This window comes from Nerophis lumbriciformis, linkage group LG18 (genome assembly GCF_033978685.3).
Source record: "Nerophis lumbriciformis linkage group LG18, RoL_Nlum_v2.1, whole genome shotgun sequence".
Lineage (NCBI taxonomy): Eukaryota > Metazoa > Chordata > Actinopteri > Syngnathiformes > Syngnathidae > Nerophis > Nerophis lumbriciformis.
The window spans coordinates 3,875,629-3,891,048 of record NC_084565.2 but is presented as its reverse complement, the minus strand read 5'-3'; the positions used below and the strand labels follow the sequence as shown (position 1 = coordinate 3,891,048).

The following is a 15,420-nucleotide window of genomic DNA, read 5'->3' as shown; positions in this document are numbered from 1 at the left end:
TTCTGAATGTGGATATTACTATAGAAAAAGCGTACCGATGTCTTGAGATGTAGGGAAAGTACTTCTTAATGTAGTACTTCTGAATGTGGATATTACTGTAGAAAAAGTGTACTGATGTCTTGAGAAGTAGAAAAGTACTTCTGAATGTGGATATTACTGTAGAAAAAGCCTACTGATGTCTTGAGATGTAGAAAAGTACTTCTTAATGTAGTACTTCTGAATGTGGATATTACTGTAGAAAAAGCGTACAGATGTCTTGAGATGTAGAAAAGTACTTCTTAATGTAGTACTTCTGAATGTGGATATTACTGTAGAAAAAGTGTACTGATGTCTTGAGAAGTAGAAAAGTACTTCTGAATGTGCATATTACTGTAGAAAAAGTGTACTGATGTCTTGAGAAGTAGAAAAGTACTTCTTAATGTGGATATTACTGTAGAAAAAGCCTGCTGATGTCTTGAGATGTAGAAAAGTACTTCTGAGTATGGATATTACTGATGTAAAAGCGTACTTACGATAGTAGAAAAGTACTTACGATCGGTCGCTGCCACTGTGCCTGTCAAATTCCCGTTTCCCTCTGGAGTCGAAGCCGTCGCTGCGACCCATGCCGCGCCCTCTGCCCCCTCGGGCTCCACGGCCGCCGCCGCCACGCCCTCTCATTGGCCGGTCGCCAACTGGTCTGAGGGTGGAAATCAAACATGAGAACTGGCCCACCTGGATTCTTCTGGGAAGGGGAACCTACTTCTCCACAGAGAACTCTCCGCCCTCAGGCTTGTCGCTGGCGTCAGTTGGGGGTCTTTCGAAGCGGCGGGGTGGTGGCCGCCTGTCCATCGGCCGTCTGTCTGCGGGAAAACGTCCCTCTCCCTGTTGGCCGCCCTGGGGTCTCGGACCCTCGCCCTCTGGCCTGCGGCCCATTCTCCTCATGCCGGCACCTAGGGAGGACATCACATTTGAGGATGACAGACTGCTACAAATATATTTATTCAAACAATGCAGTAAACCTTTTTGCGGGTCTCTTACAACAACAAAGGCTTCCATTCCCATGTTCAAAATGACCATTTGATTCAGCACCAATTCACAATAATTGCTTACAAATCCCTGGATAGTTCAAACTGCTGTAAGATGCACAGATGTTGGAAAAGTAGCATTGCTTGAATGATGATGTTCAACCACGTTATTGTCCATTTTTAAACACTAACTTGTGACAAATATTTATTTTTGCTTACCTTGCAGATAATACTTTCCCTTGTTTTAGCCCTTCCCTCTTTAGCCTATGCCCCTTTGTTTTAGCTCCCGTGATGCATCAGGGTTTCCCCTTAATGCAAGTGAATGTGGCATTTTATTATTACCAAACCTTGAAAATAAGGGCATCTTTTTTTCTTTTCTTTTTTTTACTTAAAAACTAAATATATTGTAGCCCTCGGAGGAAATGTTTTTACCTTTTATTACCAATCTTATGATAACAACCAAGAGCACAATTCCAACAGGTTTGAGCTCCCATGAAAACACTTTTGTCTCCTTGAGTCTTTGTTTACCTGGACACACAACACTTCCTCATTCTCCGCCAATCACCTTTCAGGCACGGACGGTGTGTTTGCAAACGTGGGAAAAACTGACATCAAGTCCAAACCACAGGAACATAAAACATTAGCTGGTCGCTACAGTATGAATTTATATATGTATAGCCTATTATTTGAGCACTATTGACTAGTGATGTACCGAAAAAGATTTTGATCACCCAAAACGGATGTTAACAAAACGCACGGCATTGTCTGAAGCGTTGTCAGCATGTCTGTGATGTGGACGTGCGACGTGGTATATTGCAGACATACAAAATGTGCAAACATTAAGAGGACAGTAGCGGCTTTTTAAAAGAGAAAGTGAAACTAGAGCAAAAGCGCCAAGCAAGTATGACGTCGTGCTTGCCGCAGTGCTCTTTGGTCATGGGTCATGGAGGGACAGATGTAGAGTCCCCAAACATGACTACCTTCTATAATAACACCAGAAGAAGACGCTACATGTGTTGCTAGTTTAAAACCCTTGTGTAATGTTCATATTGTTGTTACTCAACCAGAGTAACAACAATATGAACGTTGCACGGAAAATTTATTTGCCAGTTTCTGCATCCCACAGGGATTCTTCTTTTGTGTTTCTGCACCTGCGGCTCCCACACAAGGTTGCAACATTGTCAACACTGTCTGCTCTCATTTTCTCGCACATTTGACCCTCTGATGTTCTGGGTATCTACACTCTGTCCTCCTCCTGTCTAGGCCTACTGTGTGTGTGTGTGTGTGTGTGTGTGTGTGTGTGTCTGTGGTACACAGAACATACATTTCTACACTTCTATTAGGACAATAGATGACATTAGAGTGTTATTTTGTGGCTGCTATGCCCAAATACAACTGCAAATTATCCAACGTCAAATCCTCGTAATAATTACTGTTATTTTTATATTTTTTTTTATATATATGTAATAGAAATGTGTAGGGTGGGTGTATGGTTTGTGGTCATTAAATATGTATTGTGATATTAGGGCTGCAACAACTAATCGATTATAATCGATTATAAAAATAGTTGGCGATTAATTTAGTCATCGATTCGTTGGATCTATGCTATTGATCTAGGCAATTTTTTCTTTTTTTTTTAATTAAACCTTTATTTATAAACTGCAACATGTACAAACAGCTGAGAAACAATAATAAAAATAAGTATGGTGCCAGTATGCTGTTTCCCCCCCCCAATAAAATACTGGAAAGGATAGAAATGTAGTTTGTCTCTTTTATCTGATTATTAATCGATCAATCGAAGTAATAATGGACAGATTAATCGATGATCATATCAATTGTTAGTTGCAACCCTATCTGATATATGTTCTTCACAGAAAATGAGCCAAAGTCAGTGAGTCTCAGTTTGAAAAATTAATTAATTGTATAATTTTTCTTTTAATAAAAAAATGAAAACGGGTCCCACAGACCCAAACACCACACAAGGGTTAAAAGTCATTAAAAGTCTGTAAACACCTGAAAAAATTTCAACAAGGTACACTACAAAACGCAGCAACAATTGAAAATATGGCAAAACGATAAAAAAATATATATGTTAATCCTAATGAATAAAAACGGATTTGTTTCAAGTGTATGTATACATTTGTTGAGCCTTTTTAAACAAAATCATATTGAAAATTAAGCAAATTACTTAATGACATCATGTGACCACGCCCCCACATCCACAGGTATCTTGGCAGTTTAGGGGAAACCCAGTTACATTCACCCTTTGCTGCAAACACATGTGAGACCAACGTGGAACAACAGAACTGGCGGATGCATTTTTTGGCAAAGGAACACGCGTTAATGATCCACAACAAAAAGGTCCGTTTCCTTCTTGATGGAGACAGGCGAAAGACCAAAAAGAGCCCCAGCAAAGCTACCGTACTTACAGCGGAGCCAATGGGAGGCCCTCTATTCCGCTCATAAAACCCAATAAATAACCATCCATTAACTGCAAAACAGTACTCCATTTACATTTCGTGACTTGAATATTAACAAAGTATAAGTCAAATTGTTATTATACGCGCATATGAACTATTTATAGCAGCGCCGATGTTGACATCATCGAGCGGTAAGATGTTTCCTCGCTTGTTTATTCTCGGTCATGTCTCACCTGGATAGTAGAAGGCCGAGGTCGTATTCCGACAAGTTGGGACAATTTGACAGCCAATTAAGACCTGGTTACGGCGAGAATGACACGAAAAGACATTTTGTTCCACCCCCCTTTTCTTCGTAAGGATGATGAGGCATTCTTCATCTAAATGGGAATATATGAACATCCTAGCGGTCGGCATGCTAATGACAGCAGACTTTGTACAGTAAGTGATGTTTGATTATGTTTGTAGGCTCTCATGTAACAATCGGTGATGTATTTGGGGGGGAAAAGCAAACGTTGTAATGCGTTTTATGCTTAAAATGATCAAAAGTAAATATATAGGTGCCCGTTACAACCATAGACATCTTATAAGTAAATGATAAATAAATGATAAATGGGTTGTACTTGTATAGCGCTTTTCTACCTTCAAGGTACTCAAAGCGCTTTGACACTACCGGTACTTCCGCATTTACCCATTCACACACACAATCACACACTGATGGAGGGAGCTGCCATGCAAGGCGCTAACCAGCACCCATCAGGAGCAAGGGTGAAGTGTCTTGCTCAGGACACAACGGACATGACGAGGTTGGTACTAGGTGGGGATTGAACCAGGGACCCTCGGGTCGCGCACGGCCATTCTTCCACTGCGCCACGCCGTCTCCCGACGCAGCATTGGCTGCTGTGACGCGAGAAATTTGGCCGCCATCTTGAAGTGGTGATGAGGAGCCGGCAAGCAGCCTAAACTGACAGTTGACAGGTAGAAAACAAAGATGCCGAGCTGGTGTTCAGCGTTTTCCTGCTCAAATGAGCAGACTGTTGAAAATAGGAATCGGGGGATTACTTTTCACAAGTATGCTTTAACATTCACGTACTATTGGTTGTATTTTGTGAAAAGAATATTACCACAGAGTTGAGAAGGAGCAAAGATCTTCGATTGTTCATTGTTGGGTAAGACAGAATTTGCTTTTCTTCTGAATCCAGTGAAACAGATTGGTGGTTTTAGCTGATAAAGACTTTCAGTTGTTTATATATGTTTATGTTGAAGTATTTGGCAGACGCTTTTATCCAAAGCGACATACATCAAAAATACATATTAAACAATCACTGTAAACATGATCATTTAAGGTAAGAATGTAATATAAAGTGTCAAGACAGAATAAACTCTGCTGCTGCAGCAACAGAGATACAGTCTATAAGATATATAGATATCTAATGTAGGGCTGCAGCTAACGATTATTTTTCTATCGATTAATCTATAGATTGTTTTTTTCGATTAATCGGTTAATCTATAGATTATTTTTTTCGATTAATCTATAGATTATTTTTCCTTTTACCGATTTTTTTTATTTATTTAAAATTAAGATGAAAAAAATAAATTTAGGCCATTTTTTTCAAAAGGCATGGCTTTTATTTACAAAAAAAAAAGAAAAAAAAAGAGTATGGCCACTCAGTCAACATTGAAAACATGGCAAAACATTCTGTAACACTGTAAACATTTGTGCCAATCTAAATATTCTGGAGCACTGTAAACATTAAGTATTGCTTTTAAAATGTGCAAAATAAACATCCAGTCCAACACAGTACACTATAACCAATTCTACTCATTCCAGTGAGTGACTAACAGTTGTAATGAAGAAAGGTTAGCATGTCTACATGCTCTGGGGTGAGGCTGGTTCTTTTCTTGTTTACAATATTTCCAGCAGCTGAAAATAGGCGCTCAGGAACTGAGAGGTAAGACCGAGCCAGCATTGCCAGATTTGGAAACCTTGCCTGATGTTCTTACCACCATTTTAATGGGTTTTCATCCTTGGAAATGGGGGATTCTCCAAAATAAGACACTAACTCGTTTCTGACCATTTCAGCATCATTACTGTCATTGTTGTCTTCCTCATTGTTGCTGAGTTCATCTGAATCTGAGCCAAGAAGTGTGTCTAGTAAAGATACAGGCCGCCTGTCAGCATCTGGTCTTTCCACTTGCATTGCTGTGCCCTGTTGAGCGTGTGTCTCCTTTTCCCTTCTTTTCTCCTCCAGAACTATTGCATGCAGCTTGTATTGAACTTTTAAACACTCATCTGCAGTCAGGAATTTCAGCTTCCTGAATCGTGGGTCAAGTGCAGCTGCTAATATGCACACATTTGGTCCATCATCTTTGAATGTGGTCTCGGCTTCCCACCTGGATGTTATCTCACGTGCAGCAGTGACCTGGAAACACTTGATTGACGCATTTTCAAAAGCAGTTTGTGTAGCCTTCCGAAGCCCTTTGACCAGCAGAGGGACAGCGGAAACTGTTACATAAGATTCTCCACTCAGGTACACAGTTGCACATTCAAAAGGTTTCAGAACTTGTTCAAGTTCTTCAAGCAAGCTCCACTGGTCAGCCTTAAGATCCAGAAAATGCTTCCCTCTTTGAGTGACCTCCGGATCTGACAGAGTTGCTGTTATTGGCCACCTCTGCTCAAGCAGGCGACTAATCATGTAAAAGGAACTGTTCCATCTCACAGACACATCTTGTATGAGGCTGTGGTCTGGAGAACCCATTTGTTTTTGCTTAACCTTTAGTTTTGTACTGGATAGCTCACTTTTTCTGAAGTGCTCGACCAAACTTCTTGCTGCTCCTAAAGCTCTGCTGATGTGGTTGTCCTTTAGAGCATGGTTAACTACAAGCTGTAGAGTATGGCCAACACATCTGAGGGATGAAACACCATGTCTTTCCTCAAGAACTCTTAAAGCTGCAACAACATTTGCAGCATTGTCATGTACAATGACTTGTACTAGTTTTATGTTTATTTCAAACTTATTGACAACATCCTCAATCCAAGAGGCAATGTTTTCTGCAGTGTGCTTTTCATTGAGGGGCACTGTTGTCAAGTTAATTGAGGTAAGCTCCCTCTCATCATTAACAAAGTGAATGGTGACACCAAGGTAAGCTTCAGTGGCCATACTTGCCCATGCATCAGTTGTGAGTGTCAGTTTTCCTTTCACATTTTTCAGGATTGCTTTGACTTCATTCATTTTCTTTGTGTATTTTTGCTCCATAAGCTTAGTGAAGTGGGTTCTTGATGGTAGTGTGTAGCCAGAGTGAAACCGTTTGATCATTTTTTGAAACCCTTCCCCTTCTACCATATTTAATGGCCTCATGTCTATGACCATCATTTCCAGGACACCATCAGTCAGGTCAGCGGCCACTTGGGGTGTGCATTCAGTCCCATGCCTCTTTGGAAAAAAATCCTGGACACTGCTTTGTCGTTTGCTGCAACATAAGAGACAACAATTAATTTTCATTTTAAATATACCCAAATACAGCTTACTTTAATACAAAAGGTTAATTAAACTACACACATTATCTTGTTAAATTGGTTTAATAACACAACAATGATAGTATGATTAAAGTGAAGTTAATTGTTCGTTTGTACATAGTATATGTAACTGTTAATGTTGTAAAAGGTATTTGCACAATTTAACGTTAGCGTTAAAGATAGTATATGTAACTGTTAATGTTGTAAAAGGTATTTGCACAACTTATTAACGTTAGCGTTAAAGATAGTATATGTAACTGTTAATGTTGTAAAAGGTATTTGTACAACTTATTAACGTTAGCGTTAAAGAGGAGCGTGTCTTTGTAAACACTGAACAGGCACGCCAAACGCGCCTCTCAGAGCAAAACGGTGCTTTAGTTTATGAATTTACAACGCAGATACAAATGACACATTCATGTTTTTGTGTAATGATGACAACGTATACTCACGCGGATGATTGACTCGTTGATGGTGATGGGAAGAACGCTGTCGGATGTTTTCTTTTTAGATGCTCGTTCATAGCCGTTGTGCTGCTGTGATACGCCATTTCCGCTCGACACAGTGTGCATAAAACAACATTATTAGGCCGTTTATTAAAATACTCCCACACTTTTGACGACTTTTGGCGTGTTTTTTTCCCCTCGCTCGCATCGTTTGCTCTGCGCTCCGCCATGACAGTGGTGTGGCGTAAATATGCAACGCGTCGACGCACAAAAATGACGTCGACGTATTTACGTAACCGATGACGTCGACTATGTCGACGCGTCGTTTCAGCCTTAATCTAATGTATTCATACATTGTTTATGTAGGATATACGCATGTATATATAACCTAATCATATTGTTTCTTCAACTTAAAAATAGCTGATCGTTTCCCCCCCCCTTCTCTGGGATTATATTCCCAGTTTTGATCTCGGACGTCTGGTCACTTATAGCATATAAGAATATTCTATTACTGTTAATCAAACTATGAATAATAAAACGTGTCCGTTATCATAGCTACACGTATGACAAAAAACGTGTGAAAATCAGTGGTATTCAGAGAGGTAAGATGAATTAAATGCGCTGACAGTTCATTGCTCCTGCCAAAGCAATTGCACTGAGTGGAGCGGATCACCACTCCAAGATGGCGGCCCCGCGTCTCGTCAGCGCCAGTAAGCAGTAGCGCTCAATGCTGCGTACACTTATAAGATGTCTATGGTTACAACATTACATATAAACATACATTAACGAAGGTGTTTTGGATGTTAAAGGGCTTTTATAGGCAGAATAGAGCGGCTCCCATGGCTCCATTGTAAGCAGGACTTTTAATAGCATTTATTTATTACTATTTAAAATGCATTAAAAATTAAAAACATGTGTTCTTGTCTTACATAATGATTGTGACTGAAGTTCCAAAAAAAGTGCAGTTCCCCTTTAATGTCTCTTGTATTTGTGTTAGCATTCAAGCTAGCTAGCTAGCTTAGCTTGCATGTTTCTACGGTAAATGAGCAGTACAGCATCACCGGTCTTTGAGTTTCAGTTAGGGCTGGGCGATATGGCCTTTTTTTAATATCGCGATATTTTAAGGCCATATCGCGATACACGATATATATCTCCATATTTTGCCTTAGCCTTGAATGAACACTTGATGCATATAATCACAGCAGTATGATGATTCTATGTGTCTACATTAAAACATTCTTCTTCATACTGCATTAATATATGCTACTTTTAAACTTTCATGCAGAGAAGGAAATCACAACTAAAAAAAATCACGATTTTTTTTTAATATGGTGTTGATCTGGAAATGTTTGCCTCTGCATTTTGATGGTGTGGGCGTGTGGCACCGAACGGAGATGTTGACTGCGGCGTAAGCACTGTTCATTCCCTAGCTAGTGTGTGTGTGACAATCATTGGTACTTTAACAGGTGACTTTTCAAATGATGCTACATATTAGCAGTAATGCTACTTTTTATAGCACACTTGACAAATTACGGTTGTCCATTCGACATATTCCCACTTGAAGCCAAACCACCGCCAGACGATGGACCCTCTGCTGTTTTTGGGGGGAATTAATTCTTCCTTCATTTGTTACCAGAGTCGCACCTTCTTTCGCCCGTATTACCGCGAGCATCACAGCTAACGCTACCCATGCTGCTACCTCTCTGCTGCGCGAGGGCGTATACGTATGTGACGTATGTCGTGACAGTATGTGACGTGTGTAAGAAGGTGCGCTTGCTGTCTGTGAGAAGGAGAGACAAGAAAGAGCGAGTAGAACCTGTAGTGTAATGTCCGCAGCTAAAAGCAACTGAGTGAGAACGCATACTCGAATATCACGATAGTAATTTTCTATATCGCGCAGAGACCAACCCGCGATATATCGCGCATATCGATATATCGCCCAGCCCTAGTTTCAGTGTTACCAATCAGATTTACAATAATTCTAATTTAAAACGGTAACACTAACCGCAGCTTATCATTTTAGCCTTTATCTCTAAAAGTGTTGCACTGAAAACAGGCAGGAAGCTACACTGCTTAGATCAGTTGTTTTTAACCTGGGTTCAATCGAACCCTAGGGGTTCGGTGAGTCGGCCTCAGGGATTCGGCGGAGCCTCCACTGCGGAGGTCAAGACGCACCCGACTGATCGTGTAAATAAAAACTTCTCCCTATCCACGTATTATGGATACCCCTAAACTATGTTCCTTCTAATTTTCCATCTGATTTGCAGGTGTGTAATTTGTTGTGAGTACATGCACTGTGTTGGTTTTGTTCTTTGAACAAGATGATGTTCATGCACAGTTCATTTTGTGCACCAGTAAAAAAAACTGTCTTGAATTTGGAAAAAAAAAAAAAACTTTTATTTTTCACTAAAGAAGGGTTCGGTGAATGCGCATATGAAACTGGTGGGGTTCGGTACCTCCAAAAAGGTTAAGAACCACTGGCTTAGATGATTGATAGATACCTTATTCATCTTTAAAGTATCTAACTTGCACTTCATACAGAGTAAGTAGCATGTTCTAAAAGCTATACAGCATAGGGTTGCAGTGATGTTAGGTTTCCATGGTAGTGAATCCCCGAAACCCACTGCTAGTGATTGGAGGGGTCTCTGGGAAACTCACAATGCCCCCAATTTAAAAAACAACATACTATATCTTAAATTGTCCACTGAGACGATGGTATTGGTATTAACATATAATTAATTTAAGTTCAAAACGTTGACCGCCATTCAAAGTAAGTTTATATCAGTAGAGCATTAAAAGAGCATTGACACAAAGGAAAGGTTATGACCTGGGTTTCCCCCAACTTGCCAATATACTTGTGGCCGTGACTAAAGTCTATGTCCATGGCTGTGCCTGAAACATTGGCGTTTGTGCTTTGTAATTGATACCGCTAATTGTTACATTCCTGTTTCATTCGTATTACAGATGTCACGATGCTGATCATCGGATAGTTACCTTTTTTTAACTGATGGGTGGTTGGCTGTCTCGGATACAAGATGGCTTTAAGGGGCAAAAACCCAATAGTTTTATATTTTGTTTTTCTTTATCGTGCACTAAACACTTTATTGTATGTGGCATTCAACACTACAAATTAGGGTTGTACGGTATACCGGTACTAGTTAAGTACCGCGATACTAATGAATTATATTCTGTACTATACCACCTCTAAAAAGTACCAGTTCTTTTTTTTTTTACTGGCATGACGGCGTGTCACGTCGTGACATTGCTGGTTTTACGAGCAGAGGAGCATGTTCTGCAACGCACAATCACAGAGTACTTACAAGCAGACACAGTGTGTAGACAGAAAAGGGAGAATGGACGCATTTTGGCTTAAAAACTAACGATAAAGGTGAAGCTACAACACTGAAAGGCCCTCAAAGGGGTACTTTAAAACTTGGCTAGCTAGCTAGCGGCTAACGCCCGTCCACCGTCAGCAGTGTTTTATCTACTTCTAAATCACTAATCCTTATCTCCATGGTGACAAAGTAAGTTTCTCACAAGTATCATCCCTGCAGGACGAGGAATAGCTAAACATGCTTCACTACTGTAGCTCACTGGAGTCACAATGTAAACAAACACCATGGATGAATCTACACCTGACATCCACTGTAATGATACCAAGTACAAGAGCGTATCTAGTCGATACTACTACGATTACATGTATATTATGTTCATAAAGTCAGGAAATACGTCCCTGGGCACATGAGGACTTAAAATATGACCAATGTATGATCCTGTAACTACTTGGTATCGGATCGATACCCAAATTTGTGGTATCATCCAAAACTAATGTAAAGTATCAAAGAGAAGAGTAAGTGATTATTACATTTTAACAGAAGTGTAGATAGAACATGTTAAATGAAAAAGTAAGCAGATATTAACAGTAAATGAACAAGTAGATTAATAATTCATTTTCCACCACTTGTCCTTAATAATGTTGACAAAATAATAGAAAATGACAACTCAGTGGCCTCGTGGTTAGAGTGTCCGCCCTGAGATCGGTAGGTTGTGAGTTCAAACCCTGGCCGAGTCATACCAAAGACTATAAAAATGGGACCCATTACCTCCCTGCTTGGCACTCAGCATCAAAAGCTGGTATTGGGGGTTAAATCACCAAAAATTATTCCTGGGCGCGGTTACTGCTGCTGCTCACTGCTCCCCTCACCTTCCAGAAGGTGATCAAGGGTGATGGGTCAAATGCAGATAATTTCGCCACACCTAGCGTGTGTGTGTGACTATCATTGGTACTTTAACTTAATATGTTACTGCATACATCAGCAGACTAATTAGGATTCTTTGTTTGTTTACTTACTAAGACAAGTTGTCTAGTGTGGTCACTATTTTATTTAAAGGCCTACTGAAAGCCACTACTACCGACCACGCAGTCTGATAGTTTATATATCAATGATGAAATCTTAACATTGCAACACATGCCAATACGGCCGGGTTAGCTTACTAAAGTGCAATTTTAAATTTCCTGCGAAACTTCCGGTTGAAAACGTCTAGGTATGATGACGTATGCGCGTGACGTCGATGGTTGAAACGGAAGTATTGGGACGCCATTGTATCCAATACAAAAAGCTCAGTTTTCATCGCAAAATTCCAAAGTATTCTGGACATCTGTGTTGGTGAATCTTTTGCAATTTGTTTAATGAACAATGGAGACTGCAAAGAAGAAAGCTGTAGATGCGATCGGTGTATTAGCGTCTGGCTACAGAAACACAACCAGGAGGACTTTGACTTGGATAGCAGACGCGCTATCCGACGCTAGCCGCCGACCGCATCGATGATCGGGTGAAGTCCTTCGTCGCTCCGTCGATCACTGGAACGCAGGTGAGCTTCGGTGTTGATGAGCAGATGAGGGTTGGCGTAGGTGGAGAGCTAATGTTTTTATCATAGCTCTGTCGAGGTCCGTAGCTAAGTTAGATTCAATGGCGTCGTTGGCAACAGCATTGCTAAGCTTCGCCAGGTAAGAAAGCATTAACCGTGTAGTTATAGGTCCATGGTTTAATACAGGGGTGCTCATTACGTCGATCGCGATCTACCGGTCGATCTCGGAGGGTGTGTCAGTCGATCACCAGCCAGGCATTAAAAAAATAGTCCTAAAAATGAGCGATCATAAATCTTCACTATGACGTCACTTTTGTCACTTGATTGACATTCACGGCACCCGAGGGTCTTCTGAGATGACGCTGGCTGCTGCCAGCTCATTAAAATTAACGAATGAAAGGCGAGAAATACTTTATTTCAACAGACTCTGGCGCCGTACCTGTCGTCAAAACTCCAAAGGCCTGCGCTACCAAAATAAGAGTCTCAGAAAGCTGGCGTGCACAAGCTAGCAAGCTACGGAATTTTCCGACAATGTATTTCTTGTAAAGTGTATACAAAGGAGTACGGAAGCTGGACAAATAAGATGGCAAAAACCAACCACTTTCATGTGGTATTGGACAGAAAGGAGGACTTTTTTTCTCCTCCATTCGAAAATGCGGACGTTATCATCACCACTGTCTAATTCCAATCAATGCAAGTCATCACAATCAGGTAATACACCAACTTATATTCTTGTCTTCATGAAAGAAAGGAATCTATATGTGTTAAACATGCTTGTATTATCTTTAACCACCTTTAACTTGTTAACAATATTAACTATATGTGTTAAACATGCTTGTATTATCTTTAACCACCTTTAAGTTGTTAACAATATTAACTACCGTATTTTCCGCACTATTAGCCGCACCTAAAAACCACAAATTTACTCAAAAGCTGACAGTGCAGCTTATAACCCGGTGCGCTTTATGTATGGATTAATATTAAGATTCATTTTCATAAAGTTTCGGTCTCGCAACTACGGTAAACAGCCGCCATCTTTTTTCCCCGTAGAAGAGGAAGCGCTTCTTCTTCTACTGTAAGCAACCACCCGCCCGCGTAGAAGTAGAAGAAGAAGAGCGCGGATATTACGTTTCATTTCCTTTGTGTGTTTACATCTGTAAAGACCACAAAATGGCTCCTACTAAGCGACAGGTTTCCGGTTCATGAAAAGACGCAATCTCTCCATCCGCACACGGATTACTATTTCACAGCAACTGCCTAAAGACTTTCAAGAAAAGCTGGCTACTTTCCGTGCATATTGTAAAAACAAGATAGCTGAAAAAAAGATCCGGCCAGAGAACATTATCAACATGGACGAGGTTCCACTGACTTTTGATATTCCTGTGAACCGCACTGTGGATACAACGGGAGCACGTACGGTGAATATTCGCAACACAGGGAATGAGAAGTCATCCTTCACTGTGGTTCTAGCTTGCCATGCTAATGGCCAGAAACTTCCACCCATGGTGATATTCAAAAGGAAGACCTTGCCAAAAGAGACCTTTCCAGCCGGCGTCATCATAAAAGCTAACTCGAAGGGATGGATGGATGAAGAAAAGATGAGCGAGTGGTTAAGGTAAGTTTACGCGAAGAGGCCGGGTGGCTTTTTTCACGCAGCTCCGTCCATGTTGATATACGACTCCATGCGCGCCCACATCACGCTGGTTTTTAATATATTATTAAAGTTTGACTGACCTATCTGACTGTTTTTTTGACATTCCTTTAGCGCAGTTAGATGCGGCTTATAACACGGGGCGGCTTATAGGTGGACAAAGTTTTGAAATATGCCGTTCATTGAAGGCGCGGCTTATAACCCAGGGCGGCTTATGGTGCGGAAAATACGGTATATGTGTTAAACATGCTTGTATTATCTTTAAACACTTTTAACTTATTAACAATATTAACTATATGTGTTAAACATGCTTGTATTATCTTTAAACACCTTTAAGTTGTTAACAATATTAACTATTTGTGTTAAACATGCTTGTATTATTTTTAACCACCTTTAACTTGTTAACAATATTAACTATATGTATTAAACATACTTGTATTATCATTAAACACCTTTAATGTATTAACAATATTAACTATATGTGTTAAACATGCTTGCATTATCATTAAACACCTTTAACTTGTTAACAAAAACATATATTTCATAAATAAGTAAATATAAATTATATATATGAATGAGGTAGATCCCCACGACTTGATCAATTGAAAAGTAGCTCGCCTGCAGAAAAAGTGTGAGCACCCCTGGTTTAAGAGTATTGTTGATTTTTTGTCTATCCTTCCAGTCAGGGGTTTATTTCTTTTGTTTCTATCTGCAGTTAAGCCCGATGCTATCACGTTAGCTCCGTAGCTAAAGTGCTTCACCGATGTATTGTCGTGGAGATAAAAGTCACTGTGAATGTCCATTTCGCGTTCTCGACTCTCATTTTCAAGAGGATATAGTATCCGAGGTGGTTTAAAATACAAATCCGTGATCCACAATAGAAAAAGGAGAGAGTGTGGAATCCAATGAGCCCTTGTACCTAAGTTACGGTCAGAGCGAAAAAAAGATGCGTCCTGCACTGCACTAATACTTCACTCACGTTCCTCATCCACGGATCTTTCATCCTGGCTCAAATTAATGGGGTAGTCGTCGCTTTCTCGGTCCCAATCGCTCTCGCTGCTGGTGTAAACAATGGGGAAATGTGAGGAGACTTTCAACTTGTGACGTCACGCTACTTCCGGTACAGGCAAGGCTTTTTTTATCAGCGACCAAAAGTTGCGAACTTTATCGCCGTCGTTCTCTACTAAATCCTTTCAGCAAAAATATGGCAATATTGCGAAATGATCAAGTATGACACAGAATGGATCTGCTATCCCCGTTTAAATAAAAAAAATTCATTTCAGTAGGCCTTTAAGGACACAATTGCAATAATAAAGTTTCATGTACCTTAAGATTTTTTTGTTAAAATAAAGCCAGTAATGCCATTTTTTGTGGTCCCCATTATTTACAAAAGTATGAAAATGTATAGAAATACATTTTGGTACCGGTACCAAAATATTGGTATATGGCAGGGGTGCTCACACTTTTTCTGCAGGCGAGCTACTTTTCAATTGATCAAGTCGTGGGGATCTACCTCATT

At 40.2% G+C, this 15,420-nt stretch overlaps 2 protein-coding genes across 3 annotated transcripts in view; both read right to left on the bottom strand.

The window, feature by feature from the left end:
* The window catches only part of LOC133617512 (SERPINE1 mRNA-binding protein 1-like), a 47,729-nt gene that overhangs the window by 12,424 nt on the left and 19,885 nt on the right, over positions 1-15,420 (bottom strand). For both annotated transcript variants that reach the window (XM_061977485.1, XM_061977486.1), the window contains exons 2-3: positions 740-929; positions 533-676 (exon numbers count right to left, since the gene is read on the bottom strand). In XM_061977485.1, coding sequence (XP_061833469.1) covers positions 533-676; positions 740-929 — 334 coding nt within the window. The remainder of the gene's footprint in view (positions 1-532; positions 677-739; positions 930-15,420) is intronic.
* On the bottom strand, positions 3,264-9,147 carry LOC140679546 (E3 SUMO-protein ligase ZBED1-like). The gene is made up of 3 exons (XM_072915140.1): positions 7,388-9,147; positions 5,816-6,892; positions 3,264-3,273 (listed from the first exon to the last, which is right to left on the bottom strand). Exons 1-3 carry the CDS (start codon positions 7,609-7,611, stop codon positions 3,264-3,266), a joined length of 1,311 nt encoding a protein of 436 aa, XP_072771241.1. The 5' UTR covers positions 7,612-9,147.